Source organism: Pteropus medius, unplaced genomic scaffold (assembly GCF_902729225.1).
Source record: "Pteropus medius unplaced genomic scaffold, Ma_sr-lr_union100, whole genome shotgun sequence".
Taxonomy (NCBI): domain Eukaryota; kingdom Metazoa; phylum Chordata; class Mammalia; order Chiroptera; family Pteropodidae; genus Pteropus; species Pteropus medius.
In genome coordinates, this window is record NW_024351091.1 from 53,310 (window position 1) to 69,467 (window position 16,158).

The 16,158-nt window shown below is 38.3% G+C and overlaps 2 protein-coding genes and 1 pseudogene across 2 annotated transcripts; all 3 read left to right on the forward strand.

Annotated features, from left to right (window-relative positions):
- Positions 1-1,599: 1,599 nt before the first annotated feature.
- Positions 1,600-2,674, forward strand: LOC120586528 (olfactory receptor 7D2-like). Its single transcript, XM_039842907.1, is given in 2 exon segments — positions 1,600-2,028; positions 2,031-2,674. Coding segments are annotated over 2 exon segments (1,035 nt in total). The 5' UTR covers positions 1,600-1,637.
- Positions 2,675-9,404: 6,730 nt separating this feature from the next.
- Positions 9,405-10,640, forward strand: LOC120586539 (elongation factor 1-alpha 1-like; annotated as a pseudogene).
- A 4,326-nt stretch (positions 10,641-14,966) lies between these two features.
- LOC120586540 (olfactory receptor 7D4) lies at positions 14,967-15,914 on the forward strand. Its single transcript, XM_039842914.1, has one exon. The coding sequence runs from the start codon at positions 14,976-14,978 to the stop codon at positions 15,912-15,914; it is 939 nt and encodes a 312-aa protein (XP_039698848.1). The 5' UTR covers positions 14,967-14,975.
- The last annotated feature ends 244 nt before the right edge of the window (positions 15,915-16,158 follow it).

Sequence of the window (16,158 nt, forward strand, 5' to 3'; positions counted from 1 at the left end):
GTCATCATTTTTTCAAATAGGTTTTCATTTTCTTGCTCTCTCTCTTCTCCTTCTGGTACCCCTATGATGCGAATATTGTTATGCTTGATGTTGTCCCATAGGCTTCTTAAGCTATCCTCATTTGTTTGGATTTTCTTTTCTTGTTGCTGTTGGATTGGCTTTCCTCTGCTACTCGTGTCCTCTATGTTGCTGATTCGATCCTACATTTTATCCAATCTGTTGATTCCCTCTAATGTACTCTTCATCTCGGATATTGTATTCTTTGTTTCTACGTGGCTCTCTATACGTTTTTGATCTCCATTTCATAGTTTTTATGTCTCTATAAAGATTTTAGGCAAGTTCACAGCTGGAGCCAAGAGCCCATTTGTATGGAATAAATCACTGGAAGCAGCTTGTGTGAGCCCACAAGTTCAGAAAGCTGGAATCTCAGGAAATCCCCTGGGCAGAGTGACCTGTGTTATCCATGTTGATGGCAACTATATCTGTAGGCTGGGAGCAGGGAGGGCTCGGTAAAGGAACAATGGCTTCTGCCTGTACCTCTGTTCTGTAGCCAGCCACCCCTCCAGTTCTCGCCCTGAAGCCCAACAGTTCAGTCACTCCAAGTATGTGCCTGGTACCCATCAAGCAGCTACTCCAGCATTGGAGCTGAGAGAAAGTGACTCCATCAGTGAGTAAGGCCAGATGTGGGCTTTTAAAGAGGAACGTCTCCACAGTCCACAGTTCTCTGTATCACTCAGTCTCCACTTTTCACAGCCAGAGGTTGTAGAAACTTCTCTTCTTGGCACTGGAACCATGAGGTGGGAAGTCCAGTGTGTGGCTGGGATCCTTTGTTCCTAGGTGGGGTTGATGGCTCTTCAACCAAGATAGCCCTCCCAATTCCTGATTGCCACACATGGTTGTGAGATCAGGCCAATTCGTGTCTCTGCCCCTCTTATCATTTTGAGAGGACCTGTCATTTGAGGTGACCTAGTTGTAGAGCTTTGTTCAGCCAGTCCTCTGGTGACTCCACGTACTGGTGGCTCTGTAGTTTTGTTATAATTTTGGTGTGGTCACTAGAGGAGGCACTTACAGCATTTATCTTCTACACCATCTTAAATCGAGTTACCTCATTCCCATTTTGACAATCATCCTAACAATATTATCTATATGCATAGCAAAAGAAAATTTAAGATCATGCATTATGTTTAGTTGATATATCTCTTCAGGCTCATTTAATCCAGAACAGTTCTTAGACTTTCTTTGAATTTGATGACATTGACATTTTTGAAGGGCACATGTAATATATTGTGTAGAATGTTTCTTGGTTTTGGTTTGTCTGATGTTCCACAGTCTTTAGACAGCAGTCCTGTATTTTTGGCAGGAATTCCATGGAAGTGACATTGTACCAGCAAGTATATGATATTATTAGTCCCATTTTGAAGGAACACAACCATCCAAAGGGTTGTTATTAAATGGAGGCTTAAGATAGGTGGTCAGGTTTTCTAGGCTTTATTCTGTAGAGTTCCATTTTGGTTTTATCATCACAAAATGGATACTTAAGATAGGTGTTTGGGATAAGAGACTCCATTTTGTAGGATTCTATTTAAGAGTGAATGGACACCCAACTCAGAGAAAATGGCTAAGTATAAATAACTTGCATGAATGTCATAGATGACATTTATAATATGTGGAATTTACTACTTTTTGCTAATTTATGTTTTTCTTATCTCTTCCTTCATAGATATATCAACTACATGGAAGCAGGAAACAAAACAGAAATTTTAGAGTTTCTCCTCCTTGGGTTCTCTGAGGATCCAGAACTACAGCCCTTCATATTTGGGCTGTTCCTGTCCATGTACCTGATCACTGTGCTTGGAAACCTGCTCATCATGCTGGTCATCAGCTCTGACTCCCACTTCCACACACCCATGTACTTCTTCCTCTCCAACCTGTCCTTTGTTGACATCAGTTTCAGCACCACTATAGTCCCTAAGATGCTTGTGAGCATCCATACAGAGAACAAAGCCATCTCCTACATGAACTGCCTCATTAGGTATATTTTTCCATAATTTTTCCTATTCCGGACACTCTACTTCTGACTGCGATGGCCTATGACCGGTTTGTGGCCATCTGTCACCCCCTGCACTACATGGTCATCATGAACCCACGCCTCTGTGGCTCACTAGTTTTTATTATTTGGTTCATTGGTATTATGATATCCCTCCTCCATGTCTCTCTGATGATTCACCTGAGCTTCTGCAAAGATCTTGAAATTCCACATTTCTTCTTCTGTGAACTGACACAGATGTTCAAGTTGGCCTGCTCTGACACCTTTCTAAACAGCATATTGATATATTTTATGACTGGTGTCCTGGATGTTTCCCCCTTCTGGGGGATTCTTTTCTCCTATTCAAGGTTTGTTTTATCCATAAAGAAGATGTCCTCATCAGGGGGGAAGCAAAAAGCTTTTTCCACCTGTGGGTCTCATCTCACAGTTATTTCTTTATTTTATGGGACAGGTGTTGAGGTCTACTTCACTTGTGCAGTGACTCACTCTTCTGAGAAGGTCTCAGTGGCCTCAGTGATGTACACTGTGGTTTCCCCAATGCTGAACCCTTTCATCTACAGTCTAAGGAACAAGGATGTATCGGGGGCCTTGGGAAGGCTTTTCAGCAGAGTAGCGTCTTGTCTGTGATGGATCCATTGGCTCTGGGACTGAGAAATTTTTTTGGTGCCAGTGGCACAACCCGTTCTGAAGTTTTTACTCTTGAATCTCTCAAACTGTCTTCTTCTTTCAGCCAGTCCTAAAGGATCTATGACTGCTCTGTCTTGATTCATAACACATATTTAAACAACTAATGTCCAAGTAATTTCTATGATGACCATTCTACCCTATCTGCTGTCCAAAAATTTTGTCCTTTGTCTTCTTTCTTATCTCTACACTAATGAGTTCTAAATTTATATTTGAAGTATTTACTATATCTTTGTTATCACAAGTGTGGGCCTAGAATGTGTAAATTATTGATTGTTACCTTGATTTATTTCTATGTGTTTGATTGTGGATTTGTATTGTGTGTGTGTGTGTGTGTGTGTCCAACAGTGTTTTTTATTTACTGTATAAAGTATGATTAAAATATATCAAAATATAATTGAAGTTTAGTGCATATTATATGGTAAGCATATGTTAACTGCTCTCTATTATCTTATGTAATCTTCCCAATAGGAAAGATTATTGTCCCCATTTTAGAGGTGAGGAAATTGAGACTCTCAGAGAGCTAAAACAAAACAAAACCAAACAAAAACCTTCCTTAAAGTTACAGAAGGAAGAGAACCAAATGTTAAAAGCAGGGTTCAAACTCAGAACTCTGACACTGAGTTTATATTTTTATCTAACAGTCTGCACAGGTTTTCACATGGATTCTGATGTTGTTTACATTTCTATGGTATATTTTCCTGCTGACTGACAATATTTCTGGTTATCCTTTCCTATTGCATACCCCAGAGAATTCCATTTCCTTTCTCTCTTGAAGGTAAATGTGGTAATACATTCTTATCTGTCCAATAAAATATAAGTGGCTCTGAAGTTTCCCTTCTAAGCTAAAACAACTTAAGAGCTGGTATATTATTCTTTATACTCGCTCTTCCCTTAATAGCTATTAGAAGATCAAAATAGTCTATAAAGCTGACCAGTACATGGAAGACCCCCCTGGATGGTTGCCGAAGTCTGTATATAAATGATTTTTCAAATATAAAATCTCGTAAATTCTGTTAGGGTCATAATTTATCATCTCCTTCCAGTGTGACATGTGTTATCTGTGATATAATGTGATAATCATGATCGGAATGAGAGGAGAGGAGTATTTTCAGTACAAGCCATTGCTACTTTGTGTACCCAGAATAATGTTAGGTTTTTCTTGGAAGATCTTCTCCTATCTTTTCTTTGTAGTTTTCAGCATCTGTACATCTTTGTCCCTCTTCCATGTTCAACTTTAAGAATTCAAATAGCCAAGTGGTAAGGTTTTACAGTGATGGTGATATATTCAATGTTAGAGATCAGATGATCCCCAGGTCACATTTTTAAAGAAAAAATTAATATCCAAGAAAGAATTTTCAAATGGCTTAGTGCTAGTACATCTAGCTCATGTATATATTTCTGTCTGCATATCTATCTATCTATCTATCTATCTATCTATTTATCTATCATCTATCTATCTATCTATCATCTATCTACATGTTTCATAAAATTTCCCACGGCCAAGAGACCAGAGAAAGAGGCCGACAACTCTATCATTACATTAAGAATTTATTAAGAGAACTTGCATATGATGCTCATCTTGGGCAACAGCTATATGACCTGGATATCCTCCATGCTTCATGACAGGTGCTGAGGCGTTATATAGGGTAGATAGAGATGGATGGACATCCTGGAATGTGACCTGCCCCAGATAAGGGGGGAAAAACTTACATCCTTGCCTTGGGATGGGCAATGGCCTATTCTGGAGCCAACACTTCCGAGTCTGAGGGGATTTATGGGGAGCAATCTCTGTTCTGGCCTGAATCTCACTGGATGTAGATTGAGGGTCTGTCTGTAGTCATGTTATTGAATAGTTTTCTACCCTCTATAAGTCATCTATCTATCCATTCATCCATCCGTACTAAATTTTAGCCTAAGGCACCAATGTGTCTCTGAGCTCTTTTCTCTCAGTGTCTTAGTGAATGAGGAGATTTCAGTGGAGTTTTGTGGAGAAGATGGAGATGAAGACAGGTATTTCTGAATATGGGCAAACCAGTGGACACAATGGAACTTTTTCAGGGACTAAAGATGACTCAATGATAAGAGAAGAATTACATGGACTTATATGGGTGAGAGAAGTGGAAATGTTAGAAGAGTAGAAAGTCTTCTGTTGGCACGTGTATTTAATATCATTTAATATAATAACAACTACCATAACTATATTGACTTTGTAAATACCTATAGTTAATAATATAATCTCTATGAATGTTTTTTATTTTTAAAATTTCCTTGATTTATTCTTTCATTTTTAATATTTACTGGCTGAATTTTTCATTAGATTAATTTTCTTAATATTTTGCAGTATTTTTAAGCGTTTGATGATAAAAAGTAATATATAGTGATGTTAGAACAATTGGAAAATGCAAATAAGAGATATGGTAGGAAAGCCAAAGGATAACCACACCTTACATTTCGATGCATTTACTTGTGGCCACATGTCCATCCATGTGCACTTATATGTTTACGTAGAAAACATTATTTCCTGATTTGAACCTTCCAGGGTGTAACAAGTGTTCTCCCATCAAAAATGTGTTCTTACCGATGAGTTCTCCCATCAAAAATGAGTTCTTCAGCTGCTTGCTGCTTGGGAGCCAATAATTGAGAGAAAAGGGTTGTTGTCGGGAAAGTAGGTTTATTCAAAAGCCAGAATCCTGAGAAGATGGTAGACAGCTGGCATAAAGACCATCTTCCTTTGTGAGTGCCCGCAGGGGTTATTATAGGAAGGGGGCTGAGTAAAGGACAAGGGAGAAATTCTAAGCCTCATCCTGGAGGGGAGTGAGAATGTCTCTCGGCCCGCTATCTTGTCTTCTTAGCCTTGGCTTGTTTCTTAAGCCACCTGAAGAGGAGGTAAGTGGAACAAAGGAATTAGCAAGGAGTGGGTGAGGAGTTCCTCTTTCAGGTGTGAGTCTGTTAAATTATCCTTCATTGCTTGCTCCAATAAGGAATCTGGAGCTGGTCCAGCAGAAGTCTTGTTCGTTTTATTTATTAGTAGGGCCTTTTGCAGTCCGTCTTCTGGCCGAGAAATGTCTAGGAATCAATCAGCTTCCTTTGAAGTCTGTTCCTGGGGTTCTCAAGCAAGCAAGCTCTTTATCTACAAGTTACACATTAGTTAAAAGGCATTTTTATGTACATTAAAATGAGAATAAAATTTTAAGGACAAAAAGGGGGAAAATGGTTACAATCATAAAACTACAATAAAACTAGGACAATCGTAGATACAATTTTAAGGACAAAAATGGTTACAATGTTACATTATGAGATTATAATCATAAAGCTACAATAATCACAGTTACAATTTGACAAATTTGATTATCGTTATATTATAAAATACTTGTACTTTGAGAGATGACAAGGGGAACTTTGATTTTGTGTCTATTCACTGTTATTTTTAATGAAATTAAACAATGTTTAATACTAGTTGAAATATGGAAAGACCACTAAAGTCGGCACAAGCCACAGTGCTGGGGATTAAATCCCCACTTTGTATCTTACTGGGTATGTGACTTTAGGCCAGGCATCGCACCTCCCTGGACCTCAAAACCCTCAGAGATGAAGGTCAGGATCACCCCAACAGTTAATCCATCTGGACTAGCTGATATATTATTCAAAGGTGAGGGGAATTGAGAATGGATAGTAGAGGAAAAAGCCACTGAGTATCCGTTCTGACCGCGAGACCACCTACAGCGGCAGAAGCTCTAGTTCTTCCCACAGACCCTCCTCTTTTTAGTGCCTCTCACTCATCCTCTCCTCTGAAAAAGACCCATTGAAACCACAGAAAAGCTTTGCCCCAAAATTAGGCAAAATAGTTGATCCAAGTAAAGGCAAAACATATAATATAAAATAAACAAGCGAGATCATATTCTACTAAGAAACTTCTGCACAGCAAAGGAAATCATCAACAAAATAAAAAGACAATCTACCAAATGGGAGAAAATATTCGTAAATCATATATCTGCCAAGGGGTTAATATCTAAAATATATAAAGAACATATGTAATTCAATAGCAAAAAGATAACCGATCCATTTAAAAAATAGGCAGAGAATCTGAATAGACATTTTTGCAAACAAGACATACAGATGGCCGCCAAGCACATGAGTAAGTGTCAACACCATTAATCTTCAAAGAAATGGAAATCAAAAGCACAGTGAGATATCAACTTACACCTGTTAGAATAGTTACAATCAAAAGACAAGAAATAGCAAATGTTGGCCAGGATGTGGAGATCAAGGAACCCTAATGCACCATTAATGGGAATGTAAATTCGTAGAGCCACTATGGAAAACAGTGTGGATGGTCCTCAAAAACTTGAATAGAGAACTACCATATGATCTAATAATTTCACTTCTGGATATTTATCCAGAGGAAATGGAAACATTAACTTGAGAATATATCTGCAGTCCCTTGTTCATTGCAGCTTTATTTACAATAGCGAAGCATATATGGAATGGAAAGAAGGTAAGTGTTACCTATGAATAAATGGATAAAGAGTATGTGATAGATAGAGGATAGATAGATAGATAGATTGATGATAGATAGAGATACAAATAATGGAATATTATTCATCCATAAGAAATTCTGTCATTCATCACAATGTAGATAAAACTTGAGGACATTCTACTAATGTGTAGTAAGTCTGAAATAAGAACCAATACCGTATAATCTCACTTATATGGGAATTCTCATAAACAACAAAAACAACAACAACAACAACAACTGAACTCATAGATACAGAGAACAAAATGAGAGTTTCCAGAAGTGAGAGGGTAGATGAAATGGCTGATGGTGGTCAAAAGGCACAAGCTTTCAGTTACAAAATGCTCAAGTCCTGGGTATTTAATGTACAGCATGGTGACTATAGTTTTAAGACTGTATTGTATATTTGAAAGTTGCTAAGGAAGTAAATCTTTTTTTCTGTAATTTAAATGGAGACATTGGTTAACAAAATCTAATAAGTTTCAGCTGTACACTTTAACAGTAAGATATATATATATATATGTATATATATATATATATGTATGTATATATACATATAATTTTTTAAACTGTATGTTCACCTCCCATAGTTAGATTTCTTTCTGTCACCACATAGTTGACCCTCTTTACCCTGTCAACTTTCCCCCTTTCCCCTCCCCTCTGGTAACCACTAGTTTATTGTCCATGTCCATGAGTCTCTGTTTGTCCTGTTCATTTGTTGCTTTTAGGTTGATATCCCACATATAAGTGGCATTATGTGATTTTCAACTATTTCTGTCTGACTTATTTCGCTTAGCATGGTTATCTCTAGGTCCATCCAAGTTGTTGCAAATGGCAGTAGTTCATCTCTTCTTATGGATGAGTAATATTCTATTGTATATATGTACCACAGCTTATTTAGCCCATCATCTATAGTAGGACACTTCGGTTGCCTCCACATCCTGTCCACTGTGAATAATGCTGCTACAAACACCGATGTGCAAATATCTTTTTGGATATGAGTTTTCAAGTCTTTAGGGGTAAATATCTAGTAGAAGAATTGCTGGATCATAGGCTAGATCAATTCTTAGCCTTTTGAGGAAGCTCCATATAACAGAGTAAATCTCAAAAGTTCTCATCACAAGAGAAAACAAGTTGTAACTATAGGTGATGATGGATGTTAACTTATTGAGGTGATCACTTCACACAATTATACAAATATCAAACCATTATGCTGTGTAGCTGAAACTATGTAAGGTTATATGTCAATTATATCTCCAATTTTAAAAGTTCATCCAAATGTCCCAAGGGATGGACTACAGTGAATGCTGTGCTGGATTGCAGGATTAGGGACCTATTTTTCCAGGTGCAGAGAGTGCTTCTGACAGCCCTCAGCCCTCTTTGAGAATAAACCTCAGCTAAAGGAAGTTGGCTCCCCCAGGGTCTCACCACTTAGATCTTTTGCAGTGGGGAGCATAACTAGCCCAAATCCATCTGCATCTACCACTGTGTTTGTATTAAGCTGCTCCCAGCGAGTTACTGAAAATAGTGGTGTGCCAGTCCATACCCATTGCCATAGTCACACAATGACACTGATGACCAGAATCAGTTACTCCTGCTGGGATGGTGACTTCTCTACATGGCACGAGGGACCTGAAGTATCAGGCAGCAGCACAGCAGGAAGTTTAATAGGGCCTTGCCAAGTCTCTGGAAGTGTATCCTGCAAAGGCCTGTGGAGACATGAACATAAACTTACCAAATGGCCACTTCTGCTTCCACCCCTTGATTTATGCACCCATGTATTTTATTAAAGATACAGTATACTATGATTGTTATTGATTTAGAATGTATATTGCATCCTGTCAATTATGTAGTCAACACTTCCTGTGTGTCAAATTCCTTTGTCAACATGATCATTCTTTTTTAAACTAATTTTTTCCTCTATTTTCTCTTACATTTTAAAAATTTCTCCCATGTTTCATACTCCCTTTACACCATGCTTTGCTCTCTCCTCCCCTTCCCTGACAAACGTTATAAGTGGTTTATATTTGTCACCTATATTTCTCCAATACTCACTCTTCAGCTCACTCTACATGGAGTATTTTTTCCCTATACTTAGATGTAATAATAAACAGAGCCTTCACTAATGTCAATAAAGTGTCTGTGTCAACAGCAAATGTCAAGAATATTTTTCTCTTTTTTATTTCACATTGGGTTTGTCTCCAGAACATGGGGGTTGTGAAAACTACCACTAAATCTAAGCCAAAATGCAAGAGGAGAAGACACATATCAACATCGCTGTCATTGGACATGTAGATTCTGGCAAGTCTCCCACAACTTGTCCTCTAGCTAGAAATGCATTGAGATTGACAAAAAAATAAATAAATAAAATAAAAATTAAAAAAATGTGAGAAGAAGGCTGCTGAGATGGGGAAGGGCTCGTTCAAGTATGCCTGGATCTTCGATAAACTTAAGGCTGAACATGAAAATGGCATCACCTTTGATATCAAGGCCAGCAAGTATCATGTAACCATCATTGATGCCCCAGGACACACTTTACCAAAAGCATGATTACAGGCACATCTCGGGCTAACTGATTACTGTTGCTGGTGTTGGTGAATTTGAAGCAAGTATCTCCAAGGGTTTGCAGGCCGAAGAGCATGCCCTTCTGGCTTACACACTGATATCAAACAACTAATTATGGGTGTTATCAAGATGGATTCCACTGAACCACACTACCGCCAGAAGACACATGAGGAAATCAATAAGGAGGTCAGCACCTACACTGAAAAAACTGGCGAGAACCCTGACATGGTAGCATTTGTGCCAATTTCTGGTTGGAAAGGTGACAACATACTGAAGTCAAGTGCTAACATCCCTCGGTTCAGGGGATGGAATGTCACCCACAAAGATGGTAATGCTACTGGCACCACACTTCTTGAAGCTCTGGATTACATCCTGCCACCGACTCGTCCAACTGACAAGTCTTTGCATCTGCTCCTCCAGGTCATCTACAAAATTGGTGGTATTTGTACTGTCCCTATGTGCCAAGTAGAGACTGGTGTTCTCAAACCCGGCATGGTGGTCAGCTTTGCTTCACTCACCATAACAACTCAAGTAAAGTCTGTTGAAATGCACCATGAAGCTTTGAGTGAAGCTCTTCCTGGAAATAATGTGGGCTTCAATGTCAAGAAGGTGTCTGTCAAAGATATTCTATGTGGCAATGTGGCTGGTGATGGCAAAAATGATCCGCCAATAATAGCAGTTGTCCTTATGACTCAAGTGATTATCCGGAACCATCCAAGCCAAATCAGTGCCAGATACACACCTGTGATGGATTGTCACACAGTTCACATTGCTTGCAAATTTGCAGAGCTGAAGAACATTAATCATCGTTTTGGGAAAAAACTATAAGATGGCCTGAAGTTTTGAAACCTGGTGATGCCTCCATCATTGATATGGTATGTGGCAAGCCCACATGTGTTGAGAGCTTCTCCCATGGGCACTTTTGCTGTTTGTGCCATGAGACAGTTGCTGTGGGTGTCATCGAAGCAGTGGACAAGAAGGGAGCTGGAGCTGGCAAAGTCACCACGTCTGTTCAGAAAACTCAGAAGCTATCCCCAATACCTGTCATCCAGTCTTAATCAGTTGAGGAAGAATGGTCACAGAACTGTTTGCTCGGTCATTTAACTGTGAAAGACTTGTTAATGATTATAATGCATCGTAAAAGTTTCAGAAGACAAGGAGAATGTTTGTGAACCATTTGGTTTTTTGTATGTGTAGCAGTTTTTAAGTTATTAGTTTTAAAATCAGTAATTTTTAATGGAAACTACTTGACCAAAAATCGTCACAGAATTTCAGACCCACTAAAAGAATTTAATGAGAAACTTTGTTCTTTTGGTAAACACTGCAACTTCCTCCAGTACTACTTTGGTAAAAGACTGCTGAAACTTTAGAATTTTCTAATTCTGGGTTAACATTTATTTTCTGGATGGGAACTTAGGATTTTTTCACCTTGTCTTAAAGGGAGGAATCATGTTTACATAGTGAAAAGCTATGGGAGGAATCTGTTGGTACAACACTTCATAGGTCAGGACAGATAAGCAAAGAGTAACTTTGTTTATGTATAAGCTAGTGTACACAGGCCAAATTCTGTAATAGTAAAGTCCATGTGTTGCATATAAAAGTTTGCATAGTCACATCAATTTTAAGTAAATTTGCTGGTATGTCGCATTTTAGTTTTCCAGTTACTGAAATGTGAATTCTCAAATTTACAAATTGTGAGATACTTTATAAAGAACCTGAAATGAGGTTTAAATAGTATCAAGCACAGTTAATTGTATTCAGATTTTCAGAAAAAAATAAATGATCCTGAAAGTTGAAAAACATTTTTGCAGTCTTCATTTTGTCAGTCTTTTCAACAAAACCCAAACTCTTAATTGATGTGCTTGATTTAGAAAAAACATCTTTGCCTCCGTGACACTGTGGACATGAAGAGATGCATAAAATCTCCAAAGATTATTCAAGGGAAGAACATCACAGAAAGATGGTTCTTGGGTTTGATTCCTGTAGCAATTAAACTTACCTTAGGGACAATTTGTAATTATAAGTTAAACCAAAGAAAGAAGAGTTTCTCCTTGGAGGAAATTAATATATCTCCCTCACTTCACTTCTTGCACAGACACAACATCGATGAAAACTTTTCATTTTTATTTTTTTACTCCAAGGGAGCTGAATTATTTGGACAGTGGAAAGACAATAGTACAATTACTTAATGAGGAGCTCTGAGAATTCAACCCTTGAGATGCTGGAAACGTTAAGCGTGTTCTTGTTGCCTTTTGCCAATATTCATCTGCTCCCAGTCAAATAAAAATGCAGTTGGGCTTTCCAGGGTCAGACCTTGGAGAACAGAAAGCTTCAGTGATAACCTTCAGAGAGGGTCACGGTGTCCCAGTGAGGGCTGGTGGAATAAAAAGGAAGAGAGAGAAAGCAAGTACTGGGCTTTATCTCTACAATAGTGAGATTAAGACAATCTCATGCTTGTTTAGTCCAACAATGAAGTCTCCCTATTTTCAAGGTACATTTGTGTCCCCTGAACCTGTCTTTTCTGGCCTTTGATCTGTTTTCTTTTGTCTCTTCTTGGAATCTAGAGCCTCTCTCCAATAAGTGTTATTTTCTAGAGAGCCTCCGTCTCTTATCTACTGTTTTCCATACTTGTAGGGTTCTCTCAATTTCCTGTGTTCAGTTATTTGTTCATTAACTACTACCTGGAGATCCACTATGCATGAGGAATTATGTATTTTGTTTCTCGTGTGATTGGGTTTTTCTATTACATTTCCTAACTCTTTTTGAAGTAGATTTGACTCACCGATAGCACTTAATAGTTCCATATTGTTATTGTTGTTTCACCTTACTGTCCACAAAGTTATCTACAAATAATGTAATTATTTCAGACATTTGGTACTCAGGTTAATTTTCTTTCATCATCTTAGTAATCTCTTTAAGTGTTCAGGAGAATATCAAATGACTAATTTGAGTGGTCTGCCTTGGTCTGTTTGTGAATTTAACACAAACATTTTAGTGTTGTAATGTCAATATCCTGTTGTCTGCAGCTTTAAGTAATGATTCTTTATTGGGTTAAAAAACTGACATTGGTTTCCTCATTTAGTGAGAAAATAAGAATTGTATGATGAGCCTGAAGATTTCCTTTTTGTGGTATAGTTGATGCTTTCAGTCTCAATCTTTAATATACATCTAAGATTTGTATATGTTGAGTGCCTACCTGTGCCAGGCACCACATAAGTCCCTCGAATGACGATGGTGAGCCAAAACACTCATGACCGCTAGTCCAGAAATAGACATAAATTACTAGTATGAGAAGCACATCAAGAAATAGTACAGGAAACTCATATTGTGCGTTTCATACACTCTGTCTCCTCCTGACCTTAATGATAAGTAATCTATGTCACTGACCTCTCCAATTTGTTCTATTACCAATCTCAGCAACCCACAGGACAACTGGCAATTCTGTTCCCTCAGCCCAGATGCTTACCTTTCTTAACTGTCTCCTGATTAACCTGTATCCATCCTTCACACAGCTTAAATATTCATATTCTGGAAAAGCCATGTCTACACATTTCTCCAGACTAAATTGACCCTCAGTGATTTTTTTCTCCTCTCAACTAATTAGCATTCTATTAACATTTAAACTTTATCATTGGGAATGTAAAAATTCATTTTCAGATCTTAAATTTGACACTCATTTATTAAATGAGATGGTTTATCAAAGCTTTGAAAATTATCAAATTTATCAATCTATTTTTGCAATTAACTCCATCAATTTTAATACAACACATCCCCACTCGAGAGCATGTACGCATGAGCACATGCTTTCATACATGCTTTGTCTTTTACTTTAATGATTCTGTGCTTTTGTTCCCTCCTCTTAGCTATGTTGCCCACATGCCTTTCTTTCTCCTTGGAAGAATTCACTTGGCAGGCTGTCTCTGAAAGAGGAGCCATAAGGATCGTCAATAATTACAAGTGCTTCAGGGTGGTCAAAGAGGTAACAGATATGTTGTGTTTATAATGACCAGAAGTGCTTCATAATTGATGGCTTCCCCAGTTTAAGGGGAGTATTGATCAATGATGGCCATGCAAGACTGATACGTTTTCACATTAAGAACAGAAGCTCACTTCTATCAAGTGTCCCCTGCATTTCACAGCAACCACACCAGAATAATTATATGCATCATTTCATTTAATTCACTCATCAGTCTTAAAATGTAAAAAAATATTTACTACTCCCATTGCAGAGGGGAGGTATCTGTAGCTGAGATAGATTAAAGAACTTCGTCAAGGTTACACAGATAGGAATTGGTGAACCAAAATTCTATTTCAAGAGGTCTAACTCAGGATCCTATTTTCTAAATCACATCTATATACTACACTTTAGAAGAGTTATACCAAAAATAAATGTCATTTAAAAATATTAATAATAATAGCTCTCATTTGTTGAGGTCCTACTGTGTATAGTCATTTTTAAATCACACAAAGAAGATAATAACAATAACCACATTCTTTGAAGGAAAAAAAATAAGACACATTAGAGTTAACTGTCACATCATTAGGAAGCATGGAGTCACAAATTCAGGTGGTTTGAGTTAAAAACCCATGTCTTTATTACTATTATGGAGCTATTAGAATGAACGAAGTATAGAGATTATCAGAGAATAGACCTTAAATAACTTCAATTATTTTTGAAGTGTCATATCAAAAAATAATCGGCTTATGTCCATAGATTTGAATAGAGAATTAGAACCAGTGAGTGGGAGTTAAAAAGAGAGGCAGGTTTCTTTTACATTAAAGAAAATCTGAATAATTATGCATATTTAAAATAAAAATGGGCTACCACCCAAATGATAATCCCCACACTTCTTTCATTCCAATAGCTCCATAATAGTAATAAAGACATGGGTTTTTAACTCAAACCACCTTAATTTGTGATCCCATGCTTCCTAAGGAATCTAAATCTTATGTGTCTCAATCTAATGTGTCTTCTTATTTTTCTTTCTAAGAATGTGGTTACTGCTATTATTTTCTTTGTGAGGTTTAAATATCATGGGCATCAGAATGAGTAGAGCATAAAAGCTGTAAAGGTAGAATCAAAAGGTGATGATTAGCGAGGTGCCATTTGGCTGTTCATTGAACGTTGCTTTTGACTCCTTCTTCAGCATACACATCAGCTACATGGAAGCCGGAAACCACACTGAAGTATCAGAATTTCTCCTCCTGGGTCTCTCAGGTGATCCTGGATTGCAACCCCTCCTCTATGGAGTGTTTCTGTCCATATACCTGGTCACCATGCTTGGAAACCTGCTCATCATCCTGGCCATTAGCTCTAACTCCCACCTCCACACCCCCATGTACTTCTTCCTCTCCAACCTGTCCTTCGTTGACATCTGTTTCATCTCCACCACTATCCCAAAGATGCTGGTGAACATCCTGGCAGAGAGCAAAAACATCTCCTACATCGGATGCCTCGTTCAGACATGTTTTTTTACAATTTTTGCTGGAATGGATGATTTCCTTCTGACCGTGATGGCCTATGACCGGTATGTGGCCATCTGCCAGCCCCTACACTATGTGGTCATCATGAACCCTCGCTTCTGTGGTTTTCTGGTTCTGATGTCTTGGTTCATCGTTTTCTGGGTCGCCCTGCTTCATATTCTACTGATAATGCGGCTGACCTTCTGTATGGGCACTGAAATTCCACACTTCTTCTGTGAACTGGCTCAGATTCTCGAGGTAGCCTGCTCTGATACCCTCGCTAATAAAATCTTCTTGTATGTAACCACTGTCCTCCTTGGAGTGTTTCCTCTCACTGGAATTCTGTTTTCTTACTATCGGATTATCTCTTCACTAGGGAGGATGGTCTCCACTAAGGGTAGGTATAAAGCATTTTCCACCTGTGGGTCTCACCTCTCTGTGGTCTCCTTGTTCTATGGGACAGGCCTGGGGTTCTATGTCAGTTCTGCTCTAACCCATTCTTCCCAGAGAAGTTTGATTGCCTCAGTAATATACACCGTGGTCACCCCCATGCTGAACCCCTTCATCTACAGCCTGAGGAACAAAGATGTAAAGGGTGCCCTGAGAAGTCTCTTCAGCCGAGCAGCCTCTTGTCCATGATGGGTCATTGGCCTGAGAGCTAAGTGGACATTGTGGTCCCCAGAGGCAATAGCTGCACATTCAAATATCCTGGTTCTGTTTTTCTCCTAAAAGACATGCTTGATTTCCTCTATTCCCAAAGCACCTGTGACCTTATTTTTATTTTTTTGTGTTAGTTTCTTCTCATCAATTCTCTCCAAATTTTCAAAAATTATTCTTCCCTATATGCTGTCCACAGTTCTGCATGTTTGGTCAGCTTTCTTAA